Here is a 27,123-nt window from a genome sequence, read left to right on the forward strand (position 1 = left end):
TCAGTTTCCATGAAGTTGTGCGGTTCTGAGTTAGTTTCTGAATTCTGAGTTCTAATTTGATTGCACTGTGGTCTGAGAGACTGCTTGTTATGATTTCCGTTCTTTTACATTTGCTGAGGAGTGATTTACTTCCAATTATGTGGTCAATTTTAGAGTAGGTGTTATGTGGTGCCGAGAAGAATGTATATTCTGTGGATTTGTGATGGAGAGCTCTGTAACTGTCTATCAGGTTTGCTTGGTCCAAGTCTGAGTTCAGGTCCTGGATATCCTTGCTAATTTTCTCTCATTGATCTGTCTAATATTAACAGTGGAGTGCTAAAGTCTCCCACTATTATTGTGTGGGAGTCTAAGTCTCTTCGTATGTCATTAAGAACTTGCCTTATGTATCTGGGTGCTCCTGTATTGCGTGTGTATATATTTAGGATTGTTAGCTCTTCTTGTTGCATTGATCCTTTTACCATTATGTAATGCCCTTCTTTGTCTCTTTTAATCTTTGTTGCTTTAAAGTCTATTTTATCAGAGACTAGTATTGCAACTCCTGCTTTTTTTTGCTCTCCATTTGCTTGGAAGATCTTCCTCCATCCCTTTATTTTGAGCCTATGTGTTTCCTTGCATGTGAGATGGGTTTCCTGGATACAGCACACCAATGAGTTTTGACTTTTTCTCCAATTTGCCAGTCTGTCTTTTGATTGGGGCGTTTACCCATTTACATTTAAGGTTAGTATTGTTATGCATGAATTTGATCCTGCCATTTTGATGTTAGCTCGTTGTTTTGCCCATTAGTTGATGCAATTTCTTCATTGTGTCGATGCTCTTTACCATTTGGTATGTTTTTGGAGTGGCTGGTACTGGTTGTTCCTTTCTATGTTGAGTGTTTCTTTCAGGAACTCTTGTAAAGCAGACCTGTTGGTGATGAAATCTCTGAGCAGTTGCTTGTTTGTAAAGGATTTCATGTCTTCTTCCCTTATGAAACTTAGTTTGGCTGGGTATGAAATTCTAGGTTGAAAGTTCTTTTCTTTAGGTATGTTGAATATTGGCCCCCACTCTCTTCTGGCTTGTAGGGTTTCTGCTGAGAGATCCACTGTTAGTCTGACGGGCTTCCCTTTGTGGGTAACCCAACCTTTCTCTCTGGCTGCCCTTAGCATTTTCTCCTTCGTTTCAACCCTGGTGAATCTGACGATTATGTGCCTTGGGGTTGCTCTTCTTGAGGAATATCCTTGTGGTGTTCTCTGTATTTCCTGGACTTGAATATTGGCCTGCCTTGCTAGGTTGGGGAAGTTCTCCTGGGGGATAATATCCTGAAGAGTGTTTTCCAGTGTGGATTCATTCTCTCCGTCACATTCAGGTACATCTATCAAATGTAGATGAGGTCTTTTCACATACTCCCATATTTCTTGGAGGCTTTGTTCATTTCTTTTTACTCTTTTTTCTCTAATCTTGACTTTTCATTTTATATTATTGAGTTGATCTTCAATCTCTGATATCCTTTCTTCTGCTTGGTCAATTTAGCTATTGAAACTTGTGTATGCTTTGCAAAGTTCTCATGTTGTGTTTTTCAGCTCCATCAATTCATTTATATTCCTCTCTAAGCTGTTTATTTTCATTAGCATTTCATCAAACCTTTTTTTTAAGGTTCTTAGTTTTTTTGCATTGGGTTAGAACATGATCTTTTATCTCAGAGAAATTTGTTATTATCCACCTTCTGAAGCCTTTTTCTGTCAATTCATCAGACTCATTCTCCATCTAGCCTTTTTCCTTTGCTGGTGAGGAGTTGTGATCCCTTGGAGGAGGAGAGGAGTTCTGGTTTTGAGTGTTTTCATCATTTCTGTGCTGGTTTCTTCACATCTTTGTGGATTTATCTACCTGTGGTCTTTGTAGTTGGTGGCTTTCAGATGGGGTCTCTGAGTGGATGTCCTGTTTGTTGATGATGAAGTTATTTCTTTCTGTTTTTTAGTTTTCCTTCTAACAGTCAGGCCCCTCTGCTGTATTTCTGGAGGTCCACTCCCAACCTTGCTTGCCTGGGGATCGCCTGCAGTGGCTGCAGAATAGTAAGGTTTGCTGCCAGTTTCTTCTTCTGCTATCTTTGTCCCAGAAGGATACCTGCCAGATGTCAACCTGAGCTCTCTATGAGGTGACTCTTTGGATATACAGGGGTCGGGGAGCTTCTTGAGGAGACAATCTGTTCCTTATAGGGGCTCAAGTGCTGAGCTGTGAACTCCGTTGTTCTGTCAGAGCTGTTGGGCAGGTATGTTTAACTCTGCTGCAGCGGAACTCATAACTGCCTTTTTTTCCCCAGGTGCTCAGTCCCAGTAAGGTGGGGCTTTATTTATAAATTCCTGTCATGCTGCTGCCTTTTTTTCAGAGATGCCCTGCCCAGCGAGGAGGTAGCCTAGTCACAGTCTGCCAGCAGAGGCGTTGCTGAGCTGCTGTGGGCTCTGCCCAGCCGCTGCATGAACTTCCTTGCCGTTTTGTTTATAGGGGTATAGTTAGAACTGCCTTGGTAATGGCAGTCAGCCTCAGTAATGGAGGACTGTCTCTGTAATGGTGGACTCCCTCGATAATGGTGGATGCCCTTTCCCCCACAGAGCTGGACCATCCTGGGTCCAGCTGTGCTTGCTGTGAAACTCTCAATCCAGAGCCTTTCAGATTGCTGGTCTTTGTGTGGGTGGGACCGGCCAAGCTAGATCACTTGGCTTCCTGTTTCAGTCCCCTTTTTTTCAGTTGAATGGGTGACTCTGTCTCCCAGGAGTTCCAGTCGCCAGTTGAAATGGTGCCTGGATTTGTGTGAGTGTTTGTGCAGAGACCTGCTGCACTGGCTGAAACAGCCACACTGGTGATTCATGGCACTTTTCCACCTGGGAATCTCCTGGTCTGTAGGCAGTAAAAATTCATTTGGAAATGTGGTGATTACTCAGCCTCTGTGTTTTCCTTGGGAACTGCAATCCAGAGCTGTTCCTATTCAGCCATCTTGGATCTGAGTCTCTTCATCATTTTCTTGTTGAGTAGGCTGAGGAGGAAGAGGAAGGTTGGTCTTGCTGTCCTGGGTGGCAGAGGCAGAAGAGGCAGGCATACTTGATGTAACTGTCATTGAAAAAATCCACTTATAGTGGACCCATGCAGTTTAAACCTGTGTTGTTCAAGAGTCAGATGTACTCAGTATATGTCTTTTCTGGGTATGGTGGTACACACCTGTAATCCCATCACTTTGGGAGGCTGAGGCAGGTATATTGCTTGAGCCCAGGAGTTTAAGACCAGGTTGGTCAACATGGTGAAACCCCAACTCCACAAAAATTACAAAAGTTAGCTGGCATGGTGACACATGTCTATAGTCTCAGCTACTTGGGAGTCTGAGGCAAGAGCACTGTTTGAGTCTGGGAAGAGGAGGCTGCAGTGAACTGAGGTCACACTACTGTATTCCGGCCTGGTTGACAGAGTGAGACCCTGTTTTTAAAAAATAAAAAAGGCTGGGTGCAGTGTCCCACACCTATAATCCCAGCACTTTGGGAGGCTGAGGTGGGCAGATCACCTGAGGTCAGAAGTTTGAGACCAGCCTGGCCAATATGGTGAAACCCCATCTCTACTAAAACACAAAAATTAGCCGGGTGTTGTGGTGTATGCCTGTAATCCCAGCAACACATGGGGAGGCTGAGACAGAATTGCTTGAGCTTGGGAGGTGGAGATTGCAGTGAGCCAAGACTGTGCCACTGCACTCCAGCCCAGGTGACAGAGTTAGACTCCATCTCAAAAAAAAAAGAAAGAAAAAAAGTACCCTTTTGTGACTAGCTTCTTTAAGTTAGTATAATATTTTCACAGTTCATTCCGGTCACAGCATGGTATTCCTTATGTCATTCATTTATTCTTATTAATAATTGTTCAGTCCTATATTTTCCTGATTAGTGTGTTAAATATATCACATTGATTCTGATATGTACTGTTCTCATTATCATTATTTTTTGACAAGTTCTATAATTTCCATTTCTATTTTCCTTTTTTACCCAAGAATCATTTCATGGAAATCCAGGTGGAGTTTTAATTTTATTAATTTCTGGTTTTATTGCCTGGTGATTTGAGTGTATTGGTTGTAGATTGGGGGATTCTTAGTTCTATGGTGCCCTTTTCTGTAAGTGTAGTAGAATAGGGTCTTGTAGTACTGCCCAGGCTGACTCTTTTCAGGTGCAATTCTGGTGCACTGCAGCCTTAAACTCCTGGGCTCAAACAATCTTCCTGCCTCAGGGTCCTGAGTCTCTGGGACTACTGGTGCACCTTGTTCTTTTTTGTCTTGTAAAACCATGCAAATGTCCTCTCGCTGCTTTTCTCCTTCACTACCCAATTGCACCAAAAGGCCTTTCCCTTTCATTTTGCCATTTTTTTTTCTTCTCAGAACCTATGCCTTTAAGATTTCACCTCAGACCTCCTGTATTTTTCAGCCCCTTCCATGTAGTCATGGTTTGATCTATAGGAATATTTTCTTGGTATTTTCATACTGGTTAGGAAGTCTTTCTTTTCTTGTAGTTTAGAGCAGTTTTTGGCCTGTCATTATCTCCCCTTTTCTCTGCATAGTTTCCTCAGCCTGCCCTTGTACCCTTAAAGGTTTGTGGTAGAAACGTGAGCAATTGTTGGCTGGGATTTGGTCATATATATTTTTTTCTTTTTTTTTATTTTAACTTACAGATAATTTGAAATTTGGTATTTTCTATTTTCTAGTTATGTTGAGAGTATGATTTGTGCTATTTTATTTTTTCTCGTTAGTCTGTATTGGTTTTGGAGGCTATGGAGAGACACTGATTTAGGCAGCCTCCATTTTTCCTCAACCACCTGGAAATCCTGTTGCTGGTGTGTTTTTAAGTGTATATATTTTCTCAAGTTTAACATTGATCAGAATAATTGGACAGTTTTCTAGTTTAAAATTTGAAATATAAAGGTGCACTATTTTAGTTGAAATATCATTGTAGGGAACAAGGGCCTTGCCCATCTGAGGGTTCACTGAAAATTACTGATATGAGGCAGATTAACAGGAGAAAAAGCCTACAAGTTTATTTAACATTTGTACATGGGAACGTTCAGAATGAAGACCCAAGGAAATGGGAAATTGTCCATTTTTATGCTTAGGTTCAACAAAGTATGGAACAGCCATTTAGAAATATGATTGGACAAAAGGTTTATGATTTAATGCTAATAAACAGTGGGGAAACCCAGCCAGGCCTGTCTGTCTAGATTCTTCTTGGCCTCTCTGAGCATGCACCCCTCCTTCTGGGTATGGGACAGGACTCTTTCTGGATTGTATGACCTACAATCAAACAAGATAGGTCAGATAATTTCTTTATGTCCAGTTTTCACACGAAGGGTGGAGGAAGTTAAAGTAATATTTCCAGGTTTTATGACTGGCTTTGGGGAAAAGGAGTTCTGTGTCTATGACCTGCCTTGGGGAAGAGGAATTTTAGTTTCTCTGGTTAGCCTCAGGGGAGAATGGGACTGAGAGACAGGAGGGTAGCAGTAGGTCATTGAAAACTTTTGCTTCTGAGGCCATCATTTTGGGGTACTGTTTCTTTATTTTAATTCAACAGATTTCTTAATGAATTATAGAATTTTGTAGAATTGAAATGGTTATTTAAAATTGCTATTTGTGAATATTATGAATGTGCTCTAGAAACTAATATGTAAGAAAGCTTATAGTAGCTTAAATCATTTGTAGAACCAGCAGATTTTGTGGTTTCATAATTAAATTAGAGAATATTAAAAATCATTTTGCATATAGGCATAATCTTTGAATAGCCAAAAATCTTATTTGGCAATTAAGAATGAGTAGTCAATAAGCCCTTCATCAGTGCCCAGGCTTAAGAAATAGGTAAGTATTTCTTAAAAATATTTCAGAATATTTTTCAAGGGGATGCCATTTTTTATTGATTAATGAGATCCCATGGTAAGGAAAAAGAAAGAAGAGATATGAACATTATTGAACATCTCTTATGTCAGACACCATGCCAAGCACTTTACTGTTTTAGCCACCTCTCTTCCTACCAATCTATGCATGGATTGCTTATAAATCTAATAGAGACAATAAAGCATTTGTACTTCCTAAAACAAGGAATTTGTCACCAACTGAGGTCACCAATCCCATTTTTTAGGAGATTCCAATTGTGACAGTTCCCTTTTTTGTTGTTTGAAAAGTGTGATGGTTGAACTCACATCTCTCACCCTGTGGTTTGCATCTGTGGTTTTGTGTTTGTCTTCTGAGACTGACAGGCTGCAAGGTAAAGAAAAGTTAGTGCTAGAAACTTTCCTTTACCTTGTAGCCCTTCAAATATCTGAAGCCAGCCTGACCCTATGTTTAATTTCTTCTCTGAATTCTTATTATTAGACTTGCTTCATAACCCATAACCAGTCTAACTGCTGTACTGTGACATACCAGTCTAATTGATGTACTGTGATGTAAGCTATTCTGGTAGTCACATCACACTGAAATTTCATTGAGCTTGAGGTCGATCGGAGTCTTTCTCATAGTTGTTGCTCCTTTTTGCAGGTTGTTTTGGGAGTTCAAGAATAGAACTGAGCATAATTTATATTCTGATTCATCCTATTGATAGACCTTGTTGAAATTCAACATTATAGCAGTCCCTTCCAGTTTTAGGTTTGGTGAGAGTGCCTCTAATTTTTTCACTCACTTAAAAAAATTTTAATTAATTAATTAATTAATTAATTATTATTATTTTTGTTTGAGACAGAGTCTTGCTCTGTCACCCAGGCTAGAGTTCACTGGTGCAATCTCAGCTCACTGCAACCTTCACCTCCTGGGTTCAAGCAATTCTCCTGCCTCAGCCTCCCAAGTAGCTGGGATTACGGGTGCCTGCCACTGCTCCTGGCGAATTTTTGTATTTTTAGTAGAGAAAGGGTTTCACCATCTTGGCCAGACTGGTCTTGAACTCCTGACCTTGTGATCTACCCACTTCAGCCTCCCAAAGTGCTGGGATTACGGGCGTGAGCTACTGTGCTGGCCTGCCCCCTCCCCCCGCCTCGTTTAATAGTTTAAGTTCTGGGATACATGTGCAGAATGTGATTTGCTGCACCTATCAACCTGTCATCTACATTAGGTATTTCTCCTAATGCTATCCCTCCCCTTGCCCCCCGACCCCTCAACAGGCCCCTGTGTGTGATGTTCCCCTCCCTGTGCCCATATGTTCTCATTGTTCAGCTCCCACTTATGAGTGATAACATGCTGTGTTTGGTTTTCTGTTCCTCTGTTAGTTTGCTGAGAACGATGGTTTCTAGCTTCATCTGTGTCCTTTATTTTTTTTATTTTTATTTTTTTTTAATTGCACATCACTCCTTTATTATACTTATCTGGAGAAAGGATTTAGTACAGTTATGCTCAAAGGAACACTGGACCCATGTGGCAGAGTCAAGCAACTAGAACATGATTCAGAAATCAGTGAGACACCTCGACAGGACCAAGAGGCATTTCACTGCCACAAAACAAGGTGGGGAGGGATTCGGAAACACAGCAGGAAGCACTCCTGCCCCTCAGAGGTCAAGGAGCTGATCCCATATTGGTATGAGGAATGGTTTATTTTCTGATGACCATGTGTGGTACTATTTCAACCGCCACAAGGAACCCCAAAAGGGTTATTGTTTTGTACTATTTATATATACTATACTTTCTTTTTTTTATATAAAAGTAAATGTAACACCTAAACTAAATTCACGATTCATCCCAACCTTCTAGAGCCAGCTTCTCTGGGGTCAGGGAGGAAACATCTGTCACATCACCATGCAGGTTACATTCATCTGCCACTGGAATGACTAGAGCCCCCAGGCCTGACTGCAGATAAGCAGAGGACTGGCTCCTGCAGGTGGACAGGCTCTCTTGCTTCTCTTCACTGATCACAGCTTAGCACGTTCCTCCCTTCAAGTCCTTAGTAAACAAAGCACTTGCAAAAGCTTGTCACTACCTTTCAACTATCTTGGCTAAGGGGAGCCTTTCTACAGCTTGGACTGAGAACCTGTGCCCTAGAAGTGCAATTCTGACTAGAATGTATGAAGGGAGTGGGTACAGGAGACAAAATGGCTAAAATGAAAATGGGAGCCACCAGTCCCCATCTGCAGCTACAACTCAAGATGTCTACAGATGTGGTTAGTGTGACATGTGCAGGAGGGAGGGGTAAAGGGATGCAACAGGCAGGGAGGGTGCTCCTGGGGACAACAGCTTGCCCGCTGGCCTTCACTTCTTGGCCTTCCCCTGGGCAGCCACAGCTTCCATGGCTTTACGCACGGTCTCTTCATCCCCCAGGAACTGCATGGGCTTGATGGGTTTCAAATTCTTGTCCAATTCATAGACAATGGGAATACCAGTCGGCAAATTCAGCTCCATGATAGCCTCTTCAGAGAGACCCTCCAGATGCTTGACAATGCCCCGGAGGCTGTTGCCATGGGCTGCAATCAGTACCCGTTTCCCCTCCTTGATCTGGGGAACTATTTCTTCATTCCAGAAGGGCAGAGCTCTAGCAATCGTGTCCTTCAGACTCTCACAGGAGGGTAACTGATCTTCTGTGAGGTCTGCATACCTGCGATCCTTACTGATGTTGCTGTAGAAAGGATGGTCAGGCTCCATCGGAGGTGGTGGGACATCATAGGAGCGCCTCCATATCTTCACCTGGGCCTCACCATGCTTTATAGCAGTTTCTGCTTTATTGAGACCAGTTAGACCCCCATAGTGCCGCTCATTGAGGCGCCAAGTCCTCACTACTGGCAGCCACATCTGATCAATGGCATCTAGCACTGTCCAGAGGGTCCGGATCGCTCTCTTCTGCACTGAGGTGAAGCAGATGTCAAACTCATAGCCAGCATCTCGCAGCGCCTGCCCGCCACGCTTTGCCTCCTCGTGGCCCGCCGGACTCAGATCGGCGTCGTACCAGCCGCTAAAGCGGTTCTCCAAGTTCCACGCGCTCTCGCCGTGCCGGATCAGCACCAGTTTGTAGGCGGCCATGGCTGCGGGACGGGGATGCGGCCCATCTGTGTCCTTTAATAGAAACATTAACAAGGCCAGAGCTGAGGTTAGAAGTTAGTGCTAGAAACTTTTCTCTAGGTCAGTGCACTAATTAATGCCCATTGTTTCTCATGAGTGTAATATCGGGAAATGCTTCATACTTTAATCCTCTTCTAGACAGTCATAATGCGCATGGTGCAATAGTGAAGGCTCTGAATGTCTTACAGTAAAGAAATCTGTTTAACTTTGTTTAACCATAGTCTAAACTTACTTGACAGAAGAACCTTCATTTTTCTTTTGGTAACACCAAAAAGATAAAAATAAAAAAACCCCAAAATCTCACACTACAGTATTTCCTTACCTTGTCCAAAATGATGTTTTGAGAAATTTTATTAATTTTCTTGCTGCTATCCAGATACTATGTTTTCTTTTTTTTTTTTGACACGGAGTTTTGCTCTTGTTACCCAGGCTGGAGTGCAATGGTGCGATCTCAGCTCACTGCAACCTCCGCCTCCTGGGTTCAGGCAATTTTCCTGCCTCAGCCTCCTGAGTAGCTGGGATTACAGGCATGCACCACCATGCCCAGCTAATTTTTTGTATTTTTAGTAGAGACCGGGTTTCACCTTGTTGACCAGGAGGGTCTCGATCTCTTGACCTCGTGATCCACCCGCCTCGGCCTCCCAAAGTGCTGGGATTACAGGCTTAAGCCACCGTGCCCGGCCCTGTTTTCTTTGATCTAACAGTCAATTCAGTCACGAAAAGATAACACATAATTTGACTGGGTTTATTCTTGTTGAACCCATATTGGCCTCCTCCCGATCACTATTCTTTTTTCTGAGACGGACTCTGCTCTGTCACCTAGGCTGAAGTGCAGTGGCGCAATCTCAGCTCACTGCAACCTCTGCCTCCCAGGTTCAAGTGATTCTCTTGCCTCAGCCTCCAAGTGTCTGAGATTACAGGTGTGTGCCAATTCACAGGGCTAATTTTTGTATTTTTATTACACCTGGCTAATTTGTGTGTTTTTATTAGAGACTGCGTCATTTGAGGTTGCTGACCTTAAATGACCGCCCTGCCTCAGTTTCCCAAAGTACTGGGGTTACAGGCATGAGCCACCTTGCCTGGCCCTGATCACTATTTTTATTGTTAGAAGATCACAAGTGTGGAATTTATCTTCTCTTTTTATTAGAATTGGGATATTTGCTTGATTATATGTGTGTCATTTTTGCTCTTAAGATCATCCTCTTTGACAGAGAAGAGAGAGATAAAAGAGACATGAGAAGGTTCTACTTTACTGTGCCATTAACGTGATCAGCTCCAGTTGGTGGCTTCCTTTTTTCTTTGGCCTTTACAGCACCATATGAGAATTCAAAGCCTATTTTATTCTGTTTTGTCTTTTTAAAACTAGTAAAAAAAATTTTTTTTATGTTTTACCTCATTATTGTACTTTTTTTTGTTTTCCTGACACAATTATTTGAATTTTCTGTTAAGGAATTTTAAAAGCCTACATATTTCTTATCAAGATATAATTCTTCTAAAAGCTTTTCTGCTTTATCATAAGGAAAGGGAGAAAGATGAAATATTTTATCATGCCCTGGAGGATATGAGTTGTGTAAAATTCTCTCAGTTTGGGGTACTAGGGTGTTTGGCAGACACCTAGAGGAATTGCTGGCAGTGTTCTCCTCCTTAAAACCACTATGTTTTAGACAATATTTAGGCTGTATTTTCTTGTTTTTAAACTGGATGCTACTTATTTTAGTTAGAATAGACCAGTTTGAACTGTTTTTATCTTGTGTGCCTATTAGTTGATTCAGTTCATTAATTAGGCCCACATTTAATAATAAATAAAACGTATTTGAGGGAATAGTGCTGAGGTCTTTAATACTGATGATATATATGAACGAGAAAATATGGAAATATTTAGCAGAACACTGAGTACCACTGCAACATTTGTTAATAGGCAGCAGAAAAACATTCACCCACTGGTAGATGTTTGCTTTCTCTACAGGAACAAAAATTGAACACTTTGCAAAAATTGGATGGAAAAATCATAAACATTCAGTTAATAACCCGTAAGTATTTCAGAGACATGAAATAATGAAAATCTGGGTTATCCTACTATGTAATGTGCAACTTTATACTTGAAAAGCAAATGCCAAGATCTCAATTATATCAACTAGAATGTTACTTTTTTTCTTTTTTTTTTTGAGACGGAGTTTCGCTGTTGTTACCCAGATTGGAGTGCAATGGCAAGATCTCGGCTCACCGCAACCTCCGCCTCCTGGGTTCAAGCAATTCTCCTGCCTCAGCCTCCCGAATAGCTGGGACTACAGGTGCGCACCACCATGCCCAGCTAATTTTTGTATTTTTAGCAGAAACGGGGTTTCACCTTGTTGATCAGGATGGTCTTGATCTCTTGACCTCATGATCCACCCACCTCGGCCTCCCAAAGTGCTGGGATTATAGACGTGAGCCACCGCGCCCGGCCAGAATGTTATTTTTTTTCTTACAAAAGGCTTATACCTAAGTAAACTTTTTACAACTTTTCAGTTCCAGTTTTTGGCCACTTTATATTTAGAATATCATTTAAGCTAATGACTTTTTTTTTGTATGTGTGAGACTGAGTCTCACTCTGTTGCCCAGGCTGGAGTGTAGTGGTGTGATCTCAGCTCACTGCAACCTCCACCTCCCTAGTAGCTGGGACTACAGGAGCCACCATGCCCAGCTAATTTTTGTATTTTTAGTTGAGATGGCATTTTGCTATGTTGGCCAGGCTGGTCTCGAACTCCTGACCTCAGGTGATCTGCCTGCCTCGGCCTCCCAAAGTGCTGGGATTAGAGGTGTGAGCCACTGCACCTGGCTAATTAATGACTTTTTAAAAAAAGAATGTAAGTGACTAATATTCAAAGATGTCATTGGGGTCCAGGTGTGGTGGCTCACACTGTAATCCTGATGCTTTGGGAGGCTGAGGCAGGAAGATCTCCTGAGGCCAAGAGTTAAGACCAGCCTGGGCAACATAGCAAGACATTGTCTCTACAAAGTAATTAAAAAATTACCTGGGTGTGGTGGCATGCACGGTAGTGCTAGCTACTCAGGAGGCTGAGGTAGAAAGATGGCTTGAGCCGGGGAAGTCCAGGCTGCAGTGAGCCATGATGGTGCTACTGCATTCCAGGCTGGGCAATAGAGCAAGATCCTATCCCTAAAATAATAATAATAATAATAAAATAAATACATAATAAATAAAAGATATAATTGGACATACATTGCAACTTTAGTGAAATTTATTGTAATAATATTAGTTGGAAATAACCAGTCCCGTTTTAAACCATTCTTTGTAATTTTGTTTGTAGTTAAATGTCACTTGTATGTAACATCTTTTTAAATTGTATAGACTAGAATTATCAGAGACAGTTTTTTTTTTTTGAGACAGAGTCTCGTCGCCTAGGCTGGAGTGCAGTGGCACGATATTGGCTGTCTGCAACCTCTGCCTCCTGGATTCCTGCGATTCTCATGCCTCAGCCTCCTGAGTAGCTGGGATTATAGGCGCATGCCATGATCCTGGCTAATTTTTGTATTTTTAGTAGAGACGGGGTTTCGTCTTGTTGGCCGGGCTGGTCTCAAACGCCTGACCTCCGGTGATCTGCCCACTTTGGCCTCCCAAAGTGCTGGGTTTACAAGTGTGAGCCACCACACCTGTCTATTTTGTACATTTATTTAAAAGCTCCATTAGCCTTAATTAATGTACTTGTATAATGTTATCATCACAAAAGTTGAATTGCAGGTCACTTGATTTTGCTTTTTAGGAATAAGTATTCTATAATTTGCCAGGAAACATAAATATAGTATTCTGTTTTAATCCCCAACTGGTCTAACACCAGCTGAGTATATTGCAACTCAATTCTGGCATAAAGCACCCGGGAGTTAATGCAAACTCTGTGAATTAAGGACCCAGTCCTCCACAGGACTGCTCATACGTCAGACATCAGCTGCAAGTGGGATGCCCATGCCACTCTACTTTTGATTAACTGGCCACAAATCCAGAGGCTCCCATGACTCCCTTGAGTTCAATAATTCACTAGAATGACTTATAAAACTCAGGAAAGTACTTAAAATTACATTATATTATAAAGGATATAAATCAGAAACAGCCAAATGAAGAGGCATATAGAGCGAGGTCTGGGAGGATCCCAAAGCAAAGCTTTCTTGCCTGTTCCCTATGGAGTCAGAACATGTCATCCTCGGGATACATCAAGATGTTCACTAGTCAGGAAGTCCCGCTGAACACCATGTCCAGATCTTTTTTTTGGGGGGGACTGAGTCTTGCTCTATTGCCCAGGCTAGAGTGCAGTGGGGTGATCTCAGCTCACTGCAGCCTCCACCTCCTGGGTTGAAGCCATTCTCCTGCCTCAGCCTCCTGAGTAGCTGGGATTACAGGCACCTGCCACCATGCCCACCTAATTTTTGTATTTTTGGTAGAGACAGGATTTCAACATGTTGGCCAGGCTAGTCTTGAACTCCTGGCCTCAAGTGATCCACCCACCGTGACCTCCCAAAGTGCTGGTATTACAGGCATGAGCCACCGTGCTTGACCCATGTCCAGATTTTTTGTGAATTCATTACGTCAGCATGCTAGATTATATCACTGGCCACATGACTGAACTGAATCTCCAGTCTTCCTTTTCTCAGAGGTTCAACGGGCTCAAAAGTCTCAACCCTGTAGTCACATGGTTGGTCTTTTGGTGGTCAGTCTCCCATTTTGAAGATAACAGGGCCCACCATAAGTCACCTCATTAGCGTAATAGAGACACTTCTATCATTCAGGAAATTCCAAGGGTTTAGAAGCTCCAAACCAGGAATCCAGGACAAAGACCAAATTTAAAAAAATAAAATAGGCTGGGCGCGGTGGCTCACGCCAAAAGTAATCCCATCACTTTGGGAGGCTGAGGCGGGTGGATCACGAAGTGAAGAGATTGAGACCATCCTGGTCAACATGGTGAAACCCCGTCTCTAATAAAAATACAAAAAATTAGCTGGGCACCGTGGTGCGTGCCTGTAATCCCAGCTACTCAGGAGGCTGAGGCAGGAGAATTGCCTGAACCCAGGAGGTGGAGGTTGCGGTGAGCCGAGATTGCGCCATTGCACTCCAGCCTGGGTAACGAGCGAAACTCCGTCTCAAAAATAAAATAAAATAAAAAATAAAACATGGTGTTTTAGAGTTAGGATTTTTGAAAAGGTCAATTCAGTTGACTCATTTATTAAAGGTCGAAGCTTTTCATAAAAATCTGCCTTTCGATTGTGAAAAGAATGTTTACATATTATTCTGTTTCTAACTCTGCAACAAAATTTGCAGTTGCTGCCTCACATTTTGTAACTAATATTTATTTTGTATTTAGGTATTCCCAGTTCCAAGATGAATACAGTTTAGATGAAGTGATGGCATCTAAAAAAGTTTTTGAATTTTTGACAATCTTACAATGTTGGTAAGAAAAATATATTTTAACATTTAATGAGAGAAGTTAACTGCTCCCCTTCCTGCCACCCACCTGTGGTTAAACCTTAGAAAGTCTAACTGACCTCACAGAGGGCTTCCAATCTATCCTTTCCCAGTTTCCAAAAGGATTTCAGGACTGAGTTATTTGGAGATAGCAAAGTTGGAGCTGGGGCAGTCTATAGTAGAATCCTTATTGTACTAGGATAGGAATAATCTTTGGACTTACTCCTCAGAAGTCCCCAGAAGATGCCTTATGCATCTCCAGAGGCAAATTGGTGATTCTTTGCAATAAGAACTTTTTGGGACTTACAGATACCAAGTAGTGTTTGACAACATTTAAGTTCTTGATAGAGGTCCAGTTCTCAGGTAGGAAGCATGTGTGATTTACAACTGTAGATATCACAAAGAAGACAACCCACTGACCAGCAAGCGTATTTGCCTTTCTTTTCACATAGAAGGAACTCCTAGTCTGAAATCCTATGATCAGGTGCTACTGGGTGTGGAGAATAATTTTTACCTCCTCTTAGTCCCACTTCAGATGGTGCTGCAGCAGCAATTTTGGCCAGTGAAGCATTTGTACAGAAGTATGGCCTGCAACCCAAAGCTGTGGAAATTTTGGCACAAGAAATGATGACTGATTTGCCAAGCTCGTTTGAAGAAAAAAGCATGATTAAAATGGTATGTCTGAGATTCTGTTTAATTTTTTATTTTGTCACCCAGGCTGGAGTGCAGTGGCATGATCTTGGCTGCAACCTCTGCCTCCCAAGTTCAAGCAATTCTCCTACCCCAGCCTCCCAAGTAGCTGGGATTACAGGCATGTGCCACCACACCTGGCTAATTTTTTGTACTTTTAGAAGAGATGGCGTTTCACCATGTTGACTAGGCTGGTCTTGAACTCCTGACCGCCAGTGATCTGCTGGCCTCAGCCTCCCAAAGTGCTAGGATAAAAGATGTGTGTCTCTGTGCCTGGCTGATTCCATTTTATTAATCAAATTAAAGAATCGCTGTTTAAAATTTCAAAGTGACCTTATGCTGTCATCAGCTTTGGAAGTTGTTTACTTGCAAAAATTGGTCTAAAAATTGTAGCATTATAATCCATTCTTAAAGATCTGTTAAGGGAAAATAGCTAATGAGAACTTGCTTCTTATGATGGAGCCATGCATTATTATATGATAATTTTTAATTAACTAGACATGCTATTTATCTTTATTTTAAGTTGACTATACCTAGAACTCCAGTCTTACAGAGTTAAGGGAAAAACAAAGATTGTTTTGTTTTGTTTTGTTGTTGCTCTTGTTTTTTTTTCTTTTCTTTTTTTTTTTAGACAGGGTCTTACTCTGTCACCCAGGCTGGAATGCAGTAGTGCGATCTCAGCTCACTGTAACTTCCACATCCCAGGCCCAATCAATCCTCCCCAATTTCAGCCTCCCAAGTAGCTGGGACTACAGACACATGCCACCATGCCCAGCTAATGTTTGTGAGTTTTGCCATATTTCCCAGGCTGGTCTTGAACTCCTGGGCTCAAGTGATCCTCTCCTCTTTCTTCTCTTTTTTTTTTTTCGAGACAAGATCTTGCTTTTTCATCCAGACGAATTCAGTGGGGTGATCCTGGTTCACTGCAGCCTTGACCTCCTGGGCTCAAACGATCATCCTGCCTTAGGCTCCCAAATAGCTAAGACCACAGGCGCATACTACCACACCAGGGTAATTTTTAAATTATTTGTAGAGACTGGATCTTCCAATGTTGCCCAGGCTGGTTTCAAACTCCTGGGCTCAGGCGATCCTCCTGCTTCAGCCTCCCAAAGTTCTGGGATTATAGGCTTGAGCACCTGGCCAAGATTTCAATATATGTAGTCAATTATCAGTTAAAGTTATGCTTCTATTAATCTCTTAAAATATTTGTCTAAAAGGCCCAGCTTTGGTGCCTTTTATTTATATATGGTTTTGGTTTTAGGTTGGCTTTGATATGAGTAAAGAAGCTGCAAGAAAATGCTATAAGAAATCTGGCCTGACACCAAGTGATATTGACGTAATAGAACTTCATGATTGCTTTTCTGCCAATGAACTCCTTACTTATGAAGCATTGGGACTCTGTCCAGAAGGTAACATTTTTTAATAGGGCAGATTTATTTGGTAAATTTCACTGAGAAAACTTCGCTTTGACCATTAGATAAAATAATTCACAGCTGGGCATGGTGGTTTATGCCTGTAATCCCAGTACTTAGGGAGGCTGAGGTGAGCAGATCACGAGGTCAAGAGATCGAGACCATCCTGGCCAACATGGTGAAACCTTGTCTCTACTAAAAATACAAAAAATTAATAGGGCATGGTGGATGCGCTTGTAGTCCCAGCTACTTGGAAGGCTGAGGCAGGAGAATCCCTTGCACCCAGGAGTCAGACATTATAGTGAGCCGAGATCACACCACTGCACTCCAGCCTGGGTGAAAGAGCAAAACTCCATCTCAAAAAAAAAGAATTCACTATTTGCTTTTTCCTTCACATTGGCTCTGCCACACTGTGCAAAGTGAATGTAAGCTGTTTTGGTACTGGACTTTTTAGAGCTTGTAGTATTAGGCAGCAGCAACATTAAGATGATGGAGTATCCAAATAATTTGTATTATGGTTATATTCTTTGTCTAGAAGGCTCTTTACCTGAGCAAAATAGCTACTCCATCTTTCTTATGCTTATTCTTTGCATGAGATTTTGTTTATTTTCTTTCAATCTGTTTATGTTAATTTATTTAAAGTATATCTCTTATAGGCACCATGTAAGCAATAATTTTTTTGTTGTTTTTTCATTTTTCTGAGACGGAGTCTCTCTCTGTAGCCCAGGCTGGAGTGCAGTGGCGTGATCTCCGGTCACTGCAACCTTGCCCATGTGAGCCACCACGCCCAGCTGCAATAATGTATTTTTTAAAATCTACTTTGTTAATTTCTGCCTTTTAACTGGGGTGTTGAAACCTGTGCTGGTACAATAGCCACTAGCTATGCTTGTTATTGAGTCTTTGAAATGAAGCTAGTCCAGGCTGAGTGCAGTGGCTCACATCTGTAATCTCAGCACTTTGGGAAGCTGAGGCAGGAAGATTACGAGGTCAGGAGTTTGAGACCATCCTGGCCAACATAGTGAAACCCCGTCTCTACTAAAAATACAAAAATTAGCTGAGCATGGTGGTACACACCTGTAGTCCCAGCTACTCGGGAGGCTGAGGCAAGAGAATCACTTGAACCTGGGAGGAGGAGGTTGCAGTGAGCTGAGATCATGCCACTGCACTCTAGCCTGGGCTACAGAGAGAGACTCTGTCTCAAAAAAAAAAAAAAATGTAGCTAGTTCAAATTGGCATGTGCTGTAAGTGGGGTTTTGGAGACTTAATATGAAAAACAATGTATTTCAGTAATAATTTTTTTTTTTTGAGACAAGAATCTCACCCTGTCACCCTGGCTGGAGTACAGTTGTGTGATCTCAGTTCATTGCAGCTTCCATCTCCTGGGGTTTCTGTTAGAACTTTAGCTTCCTTTGCTGCTTCTGCTGCCATGCTGTTCCAGGGCTATGCTCAACCTTGGTGCAAAGCTGTTAAGAGAGAGAGCCTAAAAAGAAAAAAGACAACGAGGAGCTCACCCTTATGCAGTGGCTTCTCCAAGTTTTCACTTGCTCTATAATCCCCCTGCTTTTATTTACTTTTCGGAGTCCTCAGGTAGTTGCTTTTTTTGGGTATTATATCCAGTGTTTTCAGTTGTAATCAATGGAAGAGATGGACTATAGTGAGCATATGCTGCCTAATATGAAACCTAATCTCAAAGTTAGATATTTTACATAGCTACAGATATAAAATGATCACCTTCAAACTTATACTCTTGCTTGAACTTCTTTTTCAACCTCTAGACTCAAGTATCCAGCTGCCTACTTTTTTTTTTTTTGAGACGGAGTTTTGCTATTGTTGCCCAGGCTGGAGTGCAATGGCGTGATCTCCGCTCATGGCAACCTTCGCCTCCCGGGTTCAAGTGACTCTCCTGCCTCAGCCTCCCGAGTAGCTGGGATTCCAGGCATGTGCCACCACGCCTGGCTAATTTTGTATTTTTAGTAGACATGGGGTTTCTCCAAATTGGTCAGGCTGGTCTCAAACTCCCAACCTCAGTTGATCCACCCACTTTGGCCTCCCAAAATACTGGGATTACAGACACAAGCCACTGAGCCTGCCTTAATTTTTGAGTTTCTCAACTCATTCAGAGGAACAAGCCAAATGTGATATGTCTTCCTTACTTCCCACTCCCATCTTCTACTTTTATTCAAACCTTCTCCTCTGCTACAGCGACATTGACTTCCTTCTTCAGGCACTGGAAGCTTGCTCCTGTTTCAGGGCCTTTGTTCCAAATACACATGATTTACTCCCTCTTCAAGGAAAACTACAAACCACTGCTCAACGAAGTAAGAGAGGACACAAACAGATGGAGAAACATTCCATGTTCATGGTTAGGAAGAATCAATATCGTGAAAATGGCTATACTGCCCAAATTAATTTACAGAATCAATGCTATCCCCATCAAGCTACCATGGACTTTCCTCACAGAACTAGAAAAAACCGCCATGAACTTCATATGGAACCAAAAGAGAGCCCACATAGCCAAGTCAATTCTAAGCAAAAAGAACACAGCGGGAGGCATCAAACTACTGGACTTCAAACTATACTACAAGGCTACAGTAATCAAAACAGCATGGTACTGGTACCAAAACAGAGATATAGACCAATGGAACAGAACAGAGGCATCGGAGGCAACACAACATATCGACAACCATATAATCTTGGATAAACCTGACAAAAACAAGCAATGGACATGGACACAGAAAGGGGAGTACTAAACACTGGGGTCTATTGGGGGGAAAAGGGGAGGGCCAGTGGGAGGGGGAGGTGGGGAGGGATAGCCTGGGGAGAAATGCCAAATGTGGGTGAAGGGGAGAAGGAAAGAAAAGCAAACTGCCATGTGTGTTCCTATGCAACTGTCTTGCATGCTTTGCTCATGTACCCCAAAACCTAAAATCCAATAAAAAATTGAAAAAAAAAAAAAAAAAAAACAAGCAATGGGGAAAGGATTCCCTGTTTAATAAATGGTGTTGGGAAAACTGGCTAGCCATGTGCAGAAAGCAGAAACTGGACCCCTTCCTGACACCTTACACTAAAATTAACTCCAGATGGATTAAAGACTTAAACATAAGACCTGGCACCATAAAAACCCTAGAAGAAAATCTAGGCAAAACCATTCAGGACATAGGAGTAGGCAAGGACTTCATGACCAAAACACCAAAAGCATTGGCAACAAAAGCCAAAATAGACAAATGGGACCTAATCAAACTCCACAGCTTCTGCACGGCAAAAGAAACAGTCACTAGAGTGAATCGGCAACCAACAGAATGGGAAAAAATTTTTGCAGTTTACCCATCTGACAAAGGGCTGATACCCAGAATTTACAAAGAACTCAAACAGATTTACAGGAAAAAAACAAACAAGCCCATTCAAAAATGGGCAAAGGATATGAACAGACACTTTACAAAAGAAGACATACATGAGGCCAACAAACATATGAAAAAATGCTCATCATCACTGGTCATTAGAGAGATGCAAATCAAAACCAATTGAGATACCATCTCACGCCAGTTAGAATGGCGATCATTAAAAAATCTGGAGACAACAGATGCTGGAGAGGATGTGGAGAAATAGGAACACTTTTACAGTGTTGGTGGGAGTGTAAATTAGTATAACCATTGTGGAAGACAGTGTGGAGATTCCTCAAGGCCTTAGAAATAGAAATTCCATTTGACCCAGCAATCCCATTACTGGGTATACATCCAAAGGACTATAAATCGTTCTACTATCAGGACACATGCACACGAATGTTCATTGCAGCACTGTTTACAATAGCAGAGACCTGGAACCAACCCAAATGCCCATCGATGATAGAATGGACTGGGAAAATGTGGCACATATACACCATGGAATATTATGCAGCAATCAAAAATGATGAGTTTGTGTCGTTTGTAGGGACATGGATGAATCTGGAGAACATCATTCTCAGCAAACTGACACAAGAACAGAAAATGAAATACTGCATATTCTCACTCATAGGCGGGTGAACGAAAAATGAGAACACATGGACACAGGGAAGGGAGTACTAAACCCTGGAGTCTATTGGGGGGAATAGGGGAGGCACAGCCGGTGGAGGAGCTGGGGAGGGATAGCCCGGGGAGAAATGCCAAATGTGGGTGAAGGGGAGGAAGGCAGCAAAACACACTACCATGTGTGTACCTATGCAACTATCTTGCATGTTCTGCACATGTACCCCAAAACCTAAAATGCAATAAAAAATTAATTATAACTATTATAATGAAATGTAACTACTGATAACACTAGTATAATCAAATTGAATAAACTTAATATTTAAAAAATTACAAGATTGTATATATTAGGGAAAAGTGAGGTGAATTATTCACTTTTGGGGGTTAGCTTGTGTTCAGTTTGCTATTGCTTGCTACAGAAATGATATTTAGCAGTTTGAAAGTAGCAATAGTAGATAGATTTATCTCCTATGACTAGAGCCTTAGAGCAATTTCTTTTATTTTTATTTTTGAGACAGTCTCACTCTGTTGCCTAGGCTAGAGTGCAATGGCACTATCTTGGCTCACTGCAACATCCACCTCCCAGGTTTAAGCGATTCTTTCTGCCTCAGCCTCCTGAGTAGCTGGGATTACAGGCGCCCGCCACCATGCCTGGCTAATTCTTGTATTTTTAGTAGAGACGGAGTTTCTCCATGTTGGCCAGGCTGGTCTCAAACTCCTTGCTTCAGGTGATCATCCCGCCTCAGCCTCCCAAAGTGCTGGGATGACGGGCATGAGCCACTGTGCCCAGACTTCTTAGAGCAATATCTAAGGTAGAAACATACCAAAAAATAAGAGAGAATCTCTTAACCAATGGTTTTCTTTATCTATAACCTAGATTTTAAAGCCAAATTAGAAGTGTTAGTCATCTGAAATCTTGTGCTGGTGTATTTCATTTAACCAATAGAGGAACTTTTGTTTTTGAAGGTATATTGGTTAAGAACAGAACACAGGCTGTGGAACCAGGCTGCCTGAGTATTAATCCTAGATCTCTTGCTGTTGCCTTGGCTGGTTACTTAACATGTCTGTTTTCTCATCTAGGAAGTGAGAATGATAGCACCTGCTTCATAGGACTGAATATTAAATTATATAAATACAATCATCTCTCAGTATCTGGGGGGGATTGTTTCTAAGACCTCCCACAATACCAAAATCCATGGAAGTCGCTTATATAAAATGGCATAATTTTTGCATATAACCTATGCACATCCTCCCATATACTTTAAATCATCTCTAGATTACTTATAATAACTAACTATACATCACTTCGTTCCCATAGATTCAAAGTAGTACTCAGCACATACAAATTCAAGTTTTGCTTTTTGGAATTTTTTTTCTTCTAAATATATATATATCGTTCTTGTTGCCCAGGCTGCAGTGCAGTGGCATGACCTCAGCTCACTACAACCTCTGCCTCCCAGGTTCAAGCGATTCTCCTGCCTCAGCCTCCCGAGTAGCTGGGATTACAGGTGCCCACCACCACACCCGGCTCATTTTTGTATTTTTAGTAGAGACAGGGTTGGCCAGGCTGGTCTCGAATTCCTGACTTCAGGTGATTCACCTGCTTTGGCCTCCCAAAGTGCTGGGATTATAGGCATGAGCCACTGTGCCTGGCCTCTTCTGAATATTTTTGACCTGTGGATGGTTAAATCCATGATGTGGAACCTGTGGATGCTGACTATATATACAGAAAATAAGAACGAGACCTGAGCCAGAGTGAGTGCTCAAAAGCTATTAGCTGCCTTTGACAGCATCACCACCATCATTGCTATCATTATTTGGAGTTTCCACATCTTATTACCTTATCAGAAATATGATGTGGAAGACAATTTTATACCATACATACATTTTCATTTACTTTTTAACCACCTGGAAGAATGACCAGTGACCAGGAAATTGACAGGAACATTGAAGCCACTGAGCATGTGAAGTATTTTTTTTAATTTTACTTTTGTGGCTTAACAGTGTTTTCAGACATTTCTCTTCATTTTATTAAAGTGTCTTTTTTTCTCCTGCTTTTCCACATTTATTAAAAATAGTTATATAGTATATAGCAGTATAGTTGAAAATAGAAATGAACACATTTTGGTGAAATTATGAATTTTTAAAGCTGACATAGTTATTTTAGTTATAGCATTTTATCCATTTCAGTTCTTACAGGGGCCAGTGCTATAGGGTTCTGTGAGCCCCTCCCCATTGATGCGGAAACAAGAAACTGTAGAAATAAAAGATACAGATACAGAGACAGAAAAAAGAGAGTTTGGGCTCAGGGGTCCACTGCCAACCAAATCACAGAGACCTACAGTGGCACCGAGGGCCTGGACACTCTTATTTTTGTTGAGTACAAAGCAGTGGGCAGGGAAGGTAGGGTGAGGTAATGGTGGTCGGTGATAGGGTCAGGTAAATCAAGTGTCTTGAGGATAGGGGCCAGGACTTTCATGTAGCCGAGGGGAGGAGAAAAGCTAATTCATCAGTGCTCTTCGCAATTTTGTTAGAAATGTCAAGGACATTAATTCTTCTGAGACAGAGAAACCAGGTGCAGAAGCAGGGCGTGAGAGTAGACATGGAACGTGACCACTGTAGCACAGGGTCACATAGAAACACTTAAGCCCCCAGATGTTTGTGGGCTTTCATGACAGCCATCAGGCCTTGCCACAAGAGCTTGGAGAAATGGAGTTTTCTCCTAACTTCCCTAGGAAGGAGATGTCTTGGTCATTTTGGACAACTCCTTCCCTAGCTGGCTAAACAGCGAGTGCTTTCTTAGCACTGGTGCTGCTGCACAGCTGAGGTGCCCTCCAGCAGCCCTTAAGTGGGTGTGACAGAGGGCTTAGAGCATCTTGCCTTAGGATCACTTTGTTCACAATGTCACCTCAGTTCCATGCTTCATAACCTGATGGTCATTAGTAAAATTAAAGGTTATATTGAGTATATATCTTTATGATTATACGTAACTATAAGATTATATGTGATTATATAAAGGAATAACTATGTGCCTACATTTCTAATTCTTTTCTAAATCAGTATTTATATGGGAACAGGCTGAGGCTTCAAACCCTTGCCACAGCACTTGCGGGGTTTCCCCCCTACAAATTCTATTCTCCTAGTTCTCTAAATCTCTACTGTATTTGAAGCAATTCTGGAAGTCAGAGAGCTCTAAGGAACTAATAGGAGCTTTGTTTCATGCAGGAAACAAAATATAAGTATTTATTACTCTGAAAATATAAGTATTTATTACTCCAAAAATATAAGTATTTATTACTTTTAAAAGTGCTTATGTCAAATTGTTGTTAGTTTGAGCTGTTAAGAAATATTTGCTCCAAGAAATTCTTGGCTATATGGAAATCTTAGAAAAGCATATCATTTGTTCTATTGTTACTTTTTAACATTTGTGAATATTACTTTTTCTTCTACAGGACAAGGTGGAACCCTGGTTGATAGAGGAGATAATACGTATGGAGGAAAGTGGGTCATAAATCCTAGTGGTGGATTGATTTCAAAGGGACACCCACTGGGAGCTACAGGTAATACTACATACAGATTTCATAAAATTATTTTTTCTTTTCTTTTCTTTTTTTATATATATATATATATTTTATAAAGACGGGGTTTCACCATGTTGATCAGGCTGGTCTTGAACTCCTAACCTCAGGTGATCCGCCTGCCTTGGCCTCAAAAGTGCTTGGATTACAGGCGTGAGCCACCACACCCAGCCCATAAATGTTTTAAATCATTTTTTCCTTAAGTGTGAATGATTTAGACTTTCATTTGAATGAAGGATTATATTCTCTGAACTTGGTAGCTGGTGCTTAAAATGATTGTTTAGCTGCAATATTTTTGATTTTCCACTAAGTAGAACATACTTAAATAATCTTGATTAATTGTTGAGAATTTGAATTAATTAAAACTAAATTCAGGGCACAAAAGTTACATAGCTAAAGAACAAAAAGTATCCTTTGGATTTGGCTGTTACAAAGTCATTGGCAGTCCTGGAGCAATTTTGAAGAAGTGTTTTGCATAGAAGTAATGGGATTCAGAAAGAGTTGTAAGTGAGAAAGTGGCAACAATAGTGCAGGTACATTTTTAGGAATAGTGGCTATGAATGGAAAGTGATACGTATGTAAGGGATGTACCTGAATTATAGGTACATGTTCTGTATGAATGAAACTTGGGTTTGAACCTAGCCTCTTCACTCTCTTTAGTATGTAGATTAGCCAGTTAATCCTAGTTTCTTATCTGTAAAATTGGAATATATTACCTACCTTATAAGGCGGTTCTGTGGAAATGAGGAAATACATGTATGTAAAGTGTACAGTAGAGTCCCCCAAAAAGAGTAGGAACACAATAACTTCCAGAATTCTCTTCCCAACATTTTTACAAAAGGAAGCCATGATGGATCTCTTAACTGGTTCTTGTTTGTTTGTTTGCCAGTATTAAACCTCTTGTTTTTATCACAGTATGAAAAATAATTTTTAACCATTTTTGGAGAAGAATGTTCTTTTATTTGTAAAGAAAATTTGTTTTCTAGTATGACACCCTCAAGGCACCATATCTCTATGTAGACATTGTGCCCAGTGCTACACAGACATTATTTTAAAACTATTTTCCACCTTTGGTAAATAGACTAAACTGTTTTCTTTATTCCTCAGAAGAATTAGGTCATACTTCAGTGTTGATTTTGTTGCTAATGGGACATGGGATGTCTGGATGATAATAAATATTTTTGTGGTGTGGCCACTGAAACCTTTAAGAGTTATACTGTGGTTTGTATGTGAAGAAGTCACTCAAATCCTCCTATCAGACAGCTTCCTTACTCATATAGGAAACCTCTGTTTCATTAGGAGATGAATATGACATTTCATTTTAGTTGTTCTTGTTGACGTACAACATTTTTCTTCTCTGAAATAGCATGTTTTTATTATAACTTGCTTGCTTGCCATTATTAGATATTTTTGTTCAGCCATCAACTGAAACACTCAGAAATCATGCTTTATAGTAACAATATAATTTTTCATATCTATATTATTAAAATTTAGATTGATTCTTTCTTTAAGACAGAGTCTTATTGTCACCCAGGCTGGAGTGCAGTGGCACGATCCTGGCTCACTGCAGCCTCTGCTTCCCAGGTTCAAGTGATTCTCCTGCCTCAGCCTCCGGAGTAGCTGGGATTATAGTTGCACACCACCATGGCCTGGCAGATTTTTGTATTTTTAATAGAGATGAGGATTCACAATGTTGGCCAGGCTGGTCTCAAACTCCTGACCTTGTGATCCACCCACCTCAGCCTCCCAAAGTGCTGGAATTACAGACGTGAGCCACTGCGCCTGGCGTAGATCTAATTTTTATACAAGAAAATGCAGTTCTGCCTCTCAGAACCTTCCTGCTGCTGCATTTGCACCTCACTGCTCTAGCCTCTGGGGCACATTCCATCCTTTCAGCCTGCAACCAGCAGAGAAAAAAAATTACATATTTTATTGCCCCGTACATACCTTGAGGCAAGCAAAAAAATTAAATTTTAACCATGAGGGAAATTGTGCACATTCAGGCTGGTCAGTGTGGCAACCAGATTAGTGCCAAGTTCTGAGATGTGATCAGTGATGATCGTGGCATCGAGCCCACTGACATCTAACATGAGGACAGCACCTGCAGCTGGACTGCAACTCCATGTACTACAATGAAGCCACAGGTGCCAGATATGTTCCTTGTGCTATCCTGGTGGATATAGAACCTGGGACCATGGACTGTGCTAGCTCAGGCCCTTTTGGCTAGATGTTTAGATCAGACATCTTCGTTTTTGGTTAGTCTGGGACAGGCAACAACTGGGCCAAAGGACGCTACATAGAGGGGGCCGAGCTGGTTGATTCAGTCCTAGAAGTGGTGCAGAAGGAGGCTGAGAGCTGTGACTGCCTTTAGGGCTTCCAGCTGACCCACTCACTGGGTGGGGGCACAGGCTCTGGAATGGGCAAGCTCCTTATCAGCAAGATCCGAGAGCACCCTGATTGCATTATGAACACCTTCAGTGTGGTCCCTTCACCCAAAGTGTCTGACACTGTGGTTGAGCCCTGCAACACTACTCTCTCCATCTATCAGTTGGTAGAGAACACTGATGAGCCTACTGTATTGATAACAAGGCCCTCTATGATATCTGCTTCCGTACTTTGAAGCTGACCATACCAACCACCTTGTCTCAGCCACCATAAATGGTGTTACCACCTGCCTCTGCTTACCTGGCCAGCTCAATACTGAGCTCTGCAAGTTGGCAGTCAACCTGGAGCCCTTCCCATATCTCCACTACTTCATGCCTGGCTTTGCCCTCTCACCAGCCGTGGAAGCCAGCAGTATCAAGCTCTCATAGTGTCCGAACTCACCCAGCAGGTCTTCAATGCCAAGAACGTGATGGCTGCCTATGACCCGCTTATATCTCAGCGTGGCGCTGTCTTCATGGATGGATGTCTATGAAAGAGGTTGATGAGCAGATGCTCAACGTACAGAACTAGGACAGCAGCTAATTGT

At 41.6% G+C, this 27,123-nt stretch overlaps 1 protein-coding gene and 1 pseudogene across 12 annotated transcripts in view; one reads left to right on the forward strand and one right to left on the reverse strand.

The window, feature by feature from the left end:
• SCP2 (sterol carrier protein 2) overlaps window positions 1–27,123 on the forward strand; it is a 136,999-nt gene that overhangs the window by 51,904 nt on the left and 57,972 nt on the right. For 7 of the 11 annotated variants that reach the window (XR_013520080.1, XR_013520081.1, XM_003733448.5 and 4 more), the window contains 5 exons: window positions 10,986–11,049; window positions 14,371–14,457; window positions 14,996–15,146; window positions 16,423–16,570; window positions 24,027–24,134. Coding sequence is in view for 9 of the 11 variants with exons in the window: in XM_003733448.5 (XP_003733496.2) it covers window positions 10,986–11,049; window positions 14,371–14,457; window positions 14,996–15,146; window positions 16,423–16,570; window positions 24,027–24,134 (558 nt within the window). In the remaining 2 variants the exon portion in view is untranslated. The remainder of the gene's footprint in view (window positions 1–10,985; window positions 11,050–14,370; window positions 14,458–14,995; window positions 15,147–16,422; window positions 16,571–24,026; window positions 24,135–27,123) is intronic. The other 4 variants (XM_078331850.1, XM_078331852.1, XM_078331848.1 and 1 more) reach the window with 2 other exon arrangements.
• Window positions 7,281–9,003, reverse strand: LOC100413092 (phosphoglycerate mutase 1 pseudogene; annotated as a pseudogene). The gene has a single exon (XR_013520083.1). The product of XR_013520083.1 is annotated as a phosphoglycerate mutase 1 pseudogene (transcript).

Source organism: Callithrix jacchus, chromosome 7 (assembly GCF_049354715.1).
Source record: "Callithrix jacchus isolate 240 chromosome 7, calJac240_pri, whole genome shotgun sequence".
Lineage (NCBI taxonomy): Eukaryota > Metazoa > Chordata > Mammalia > Primates > Cebidae > Callithrix > Callithrix jacchus.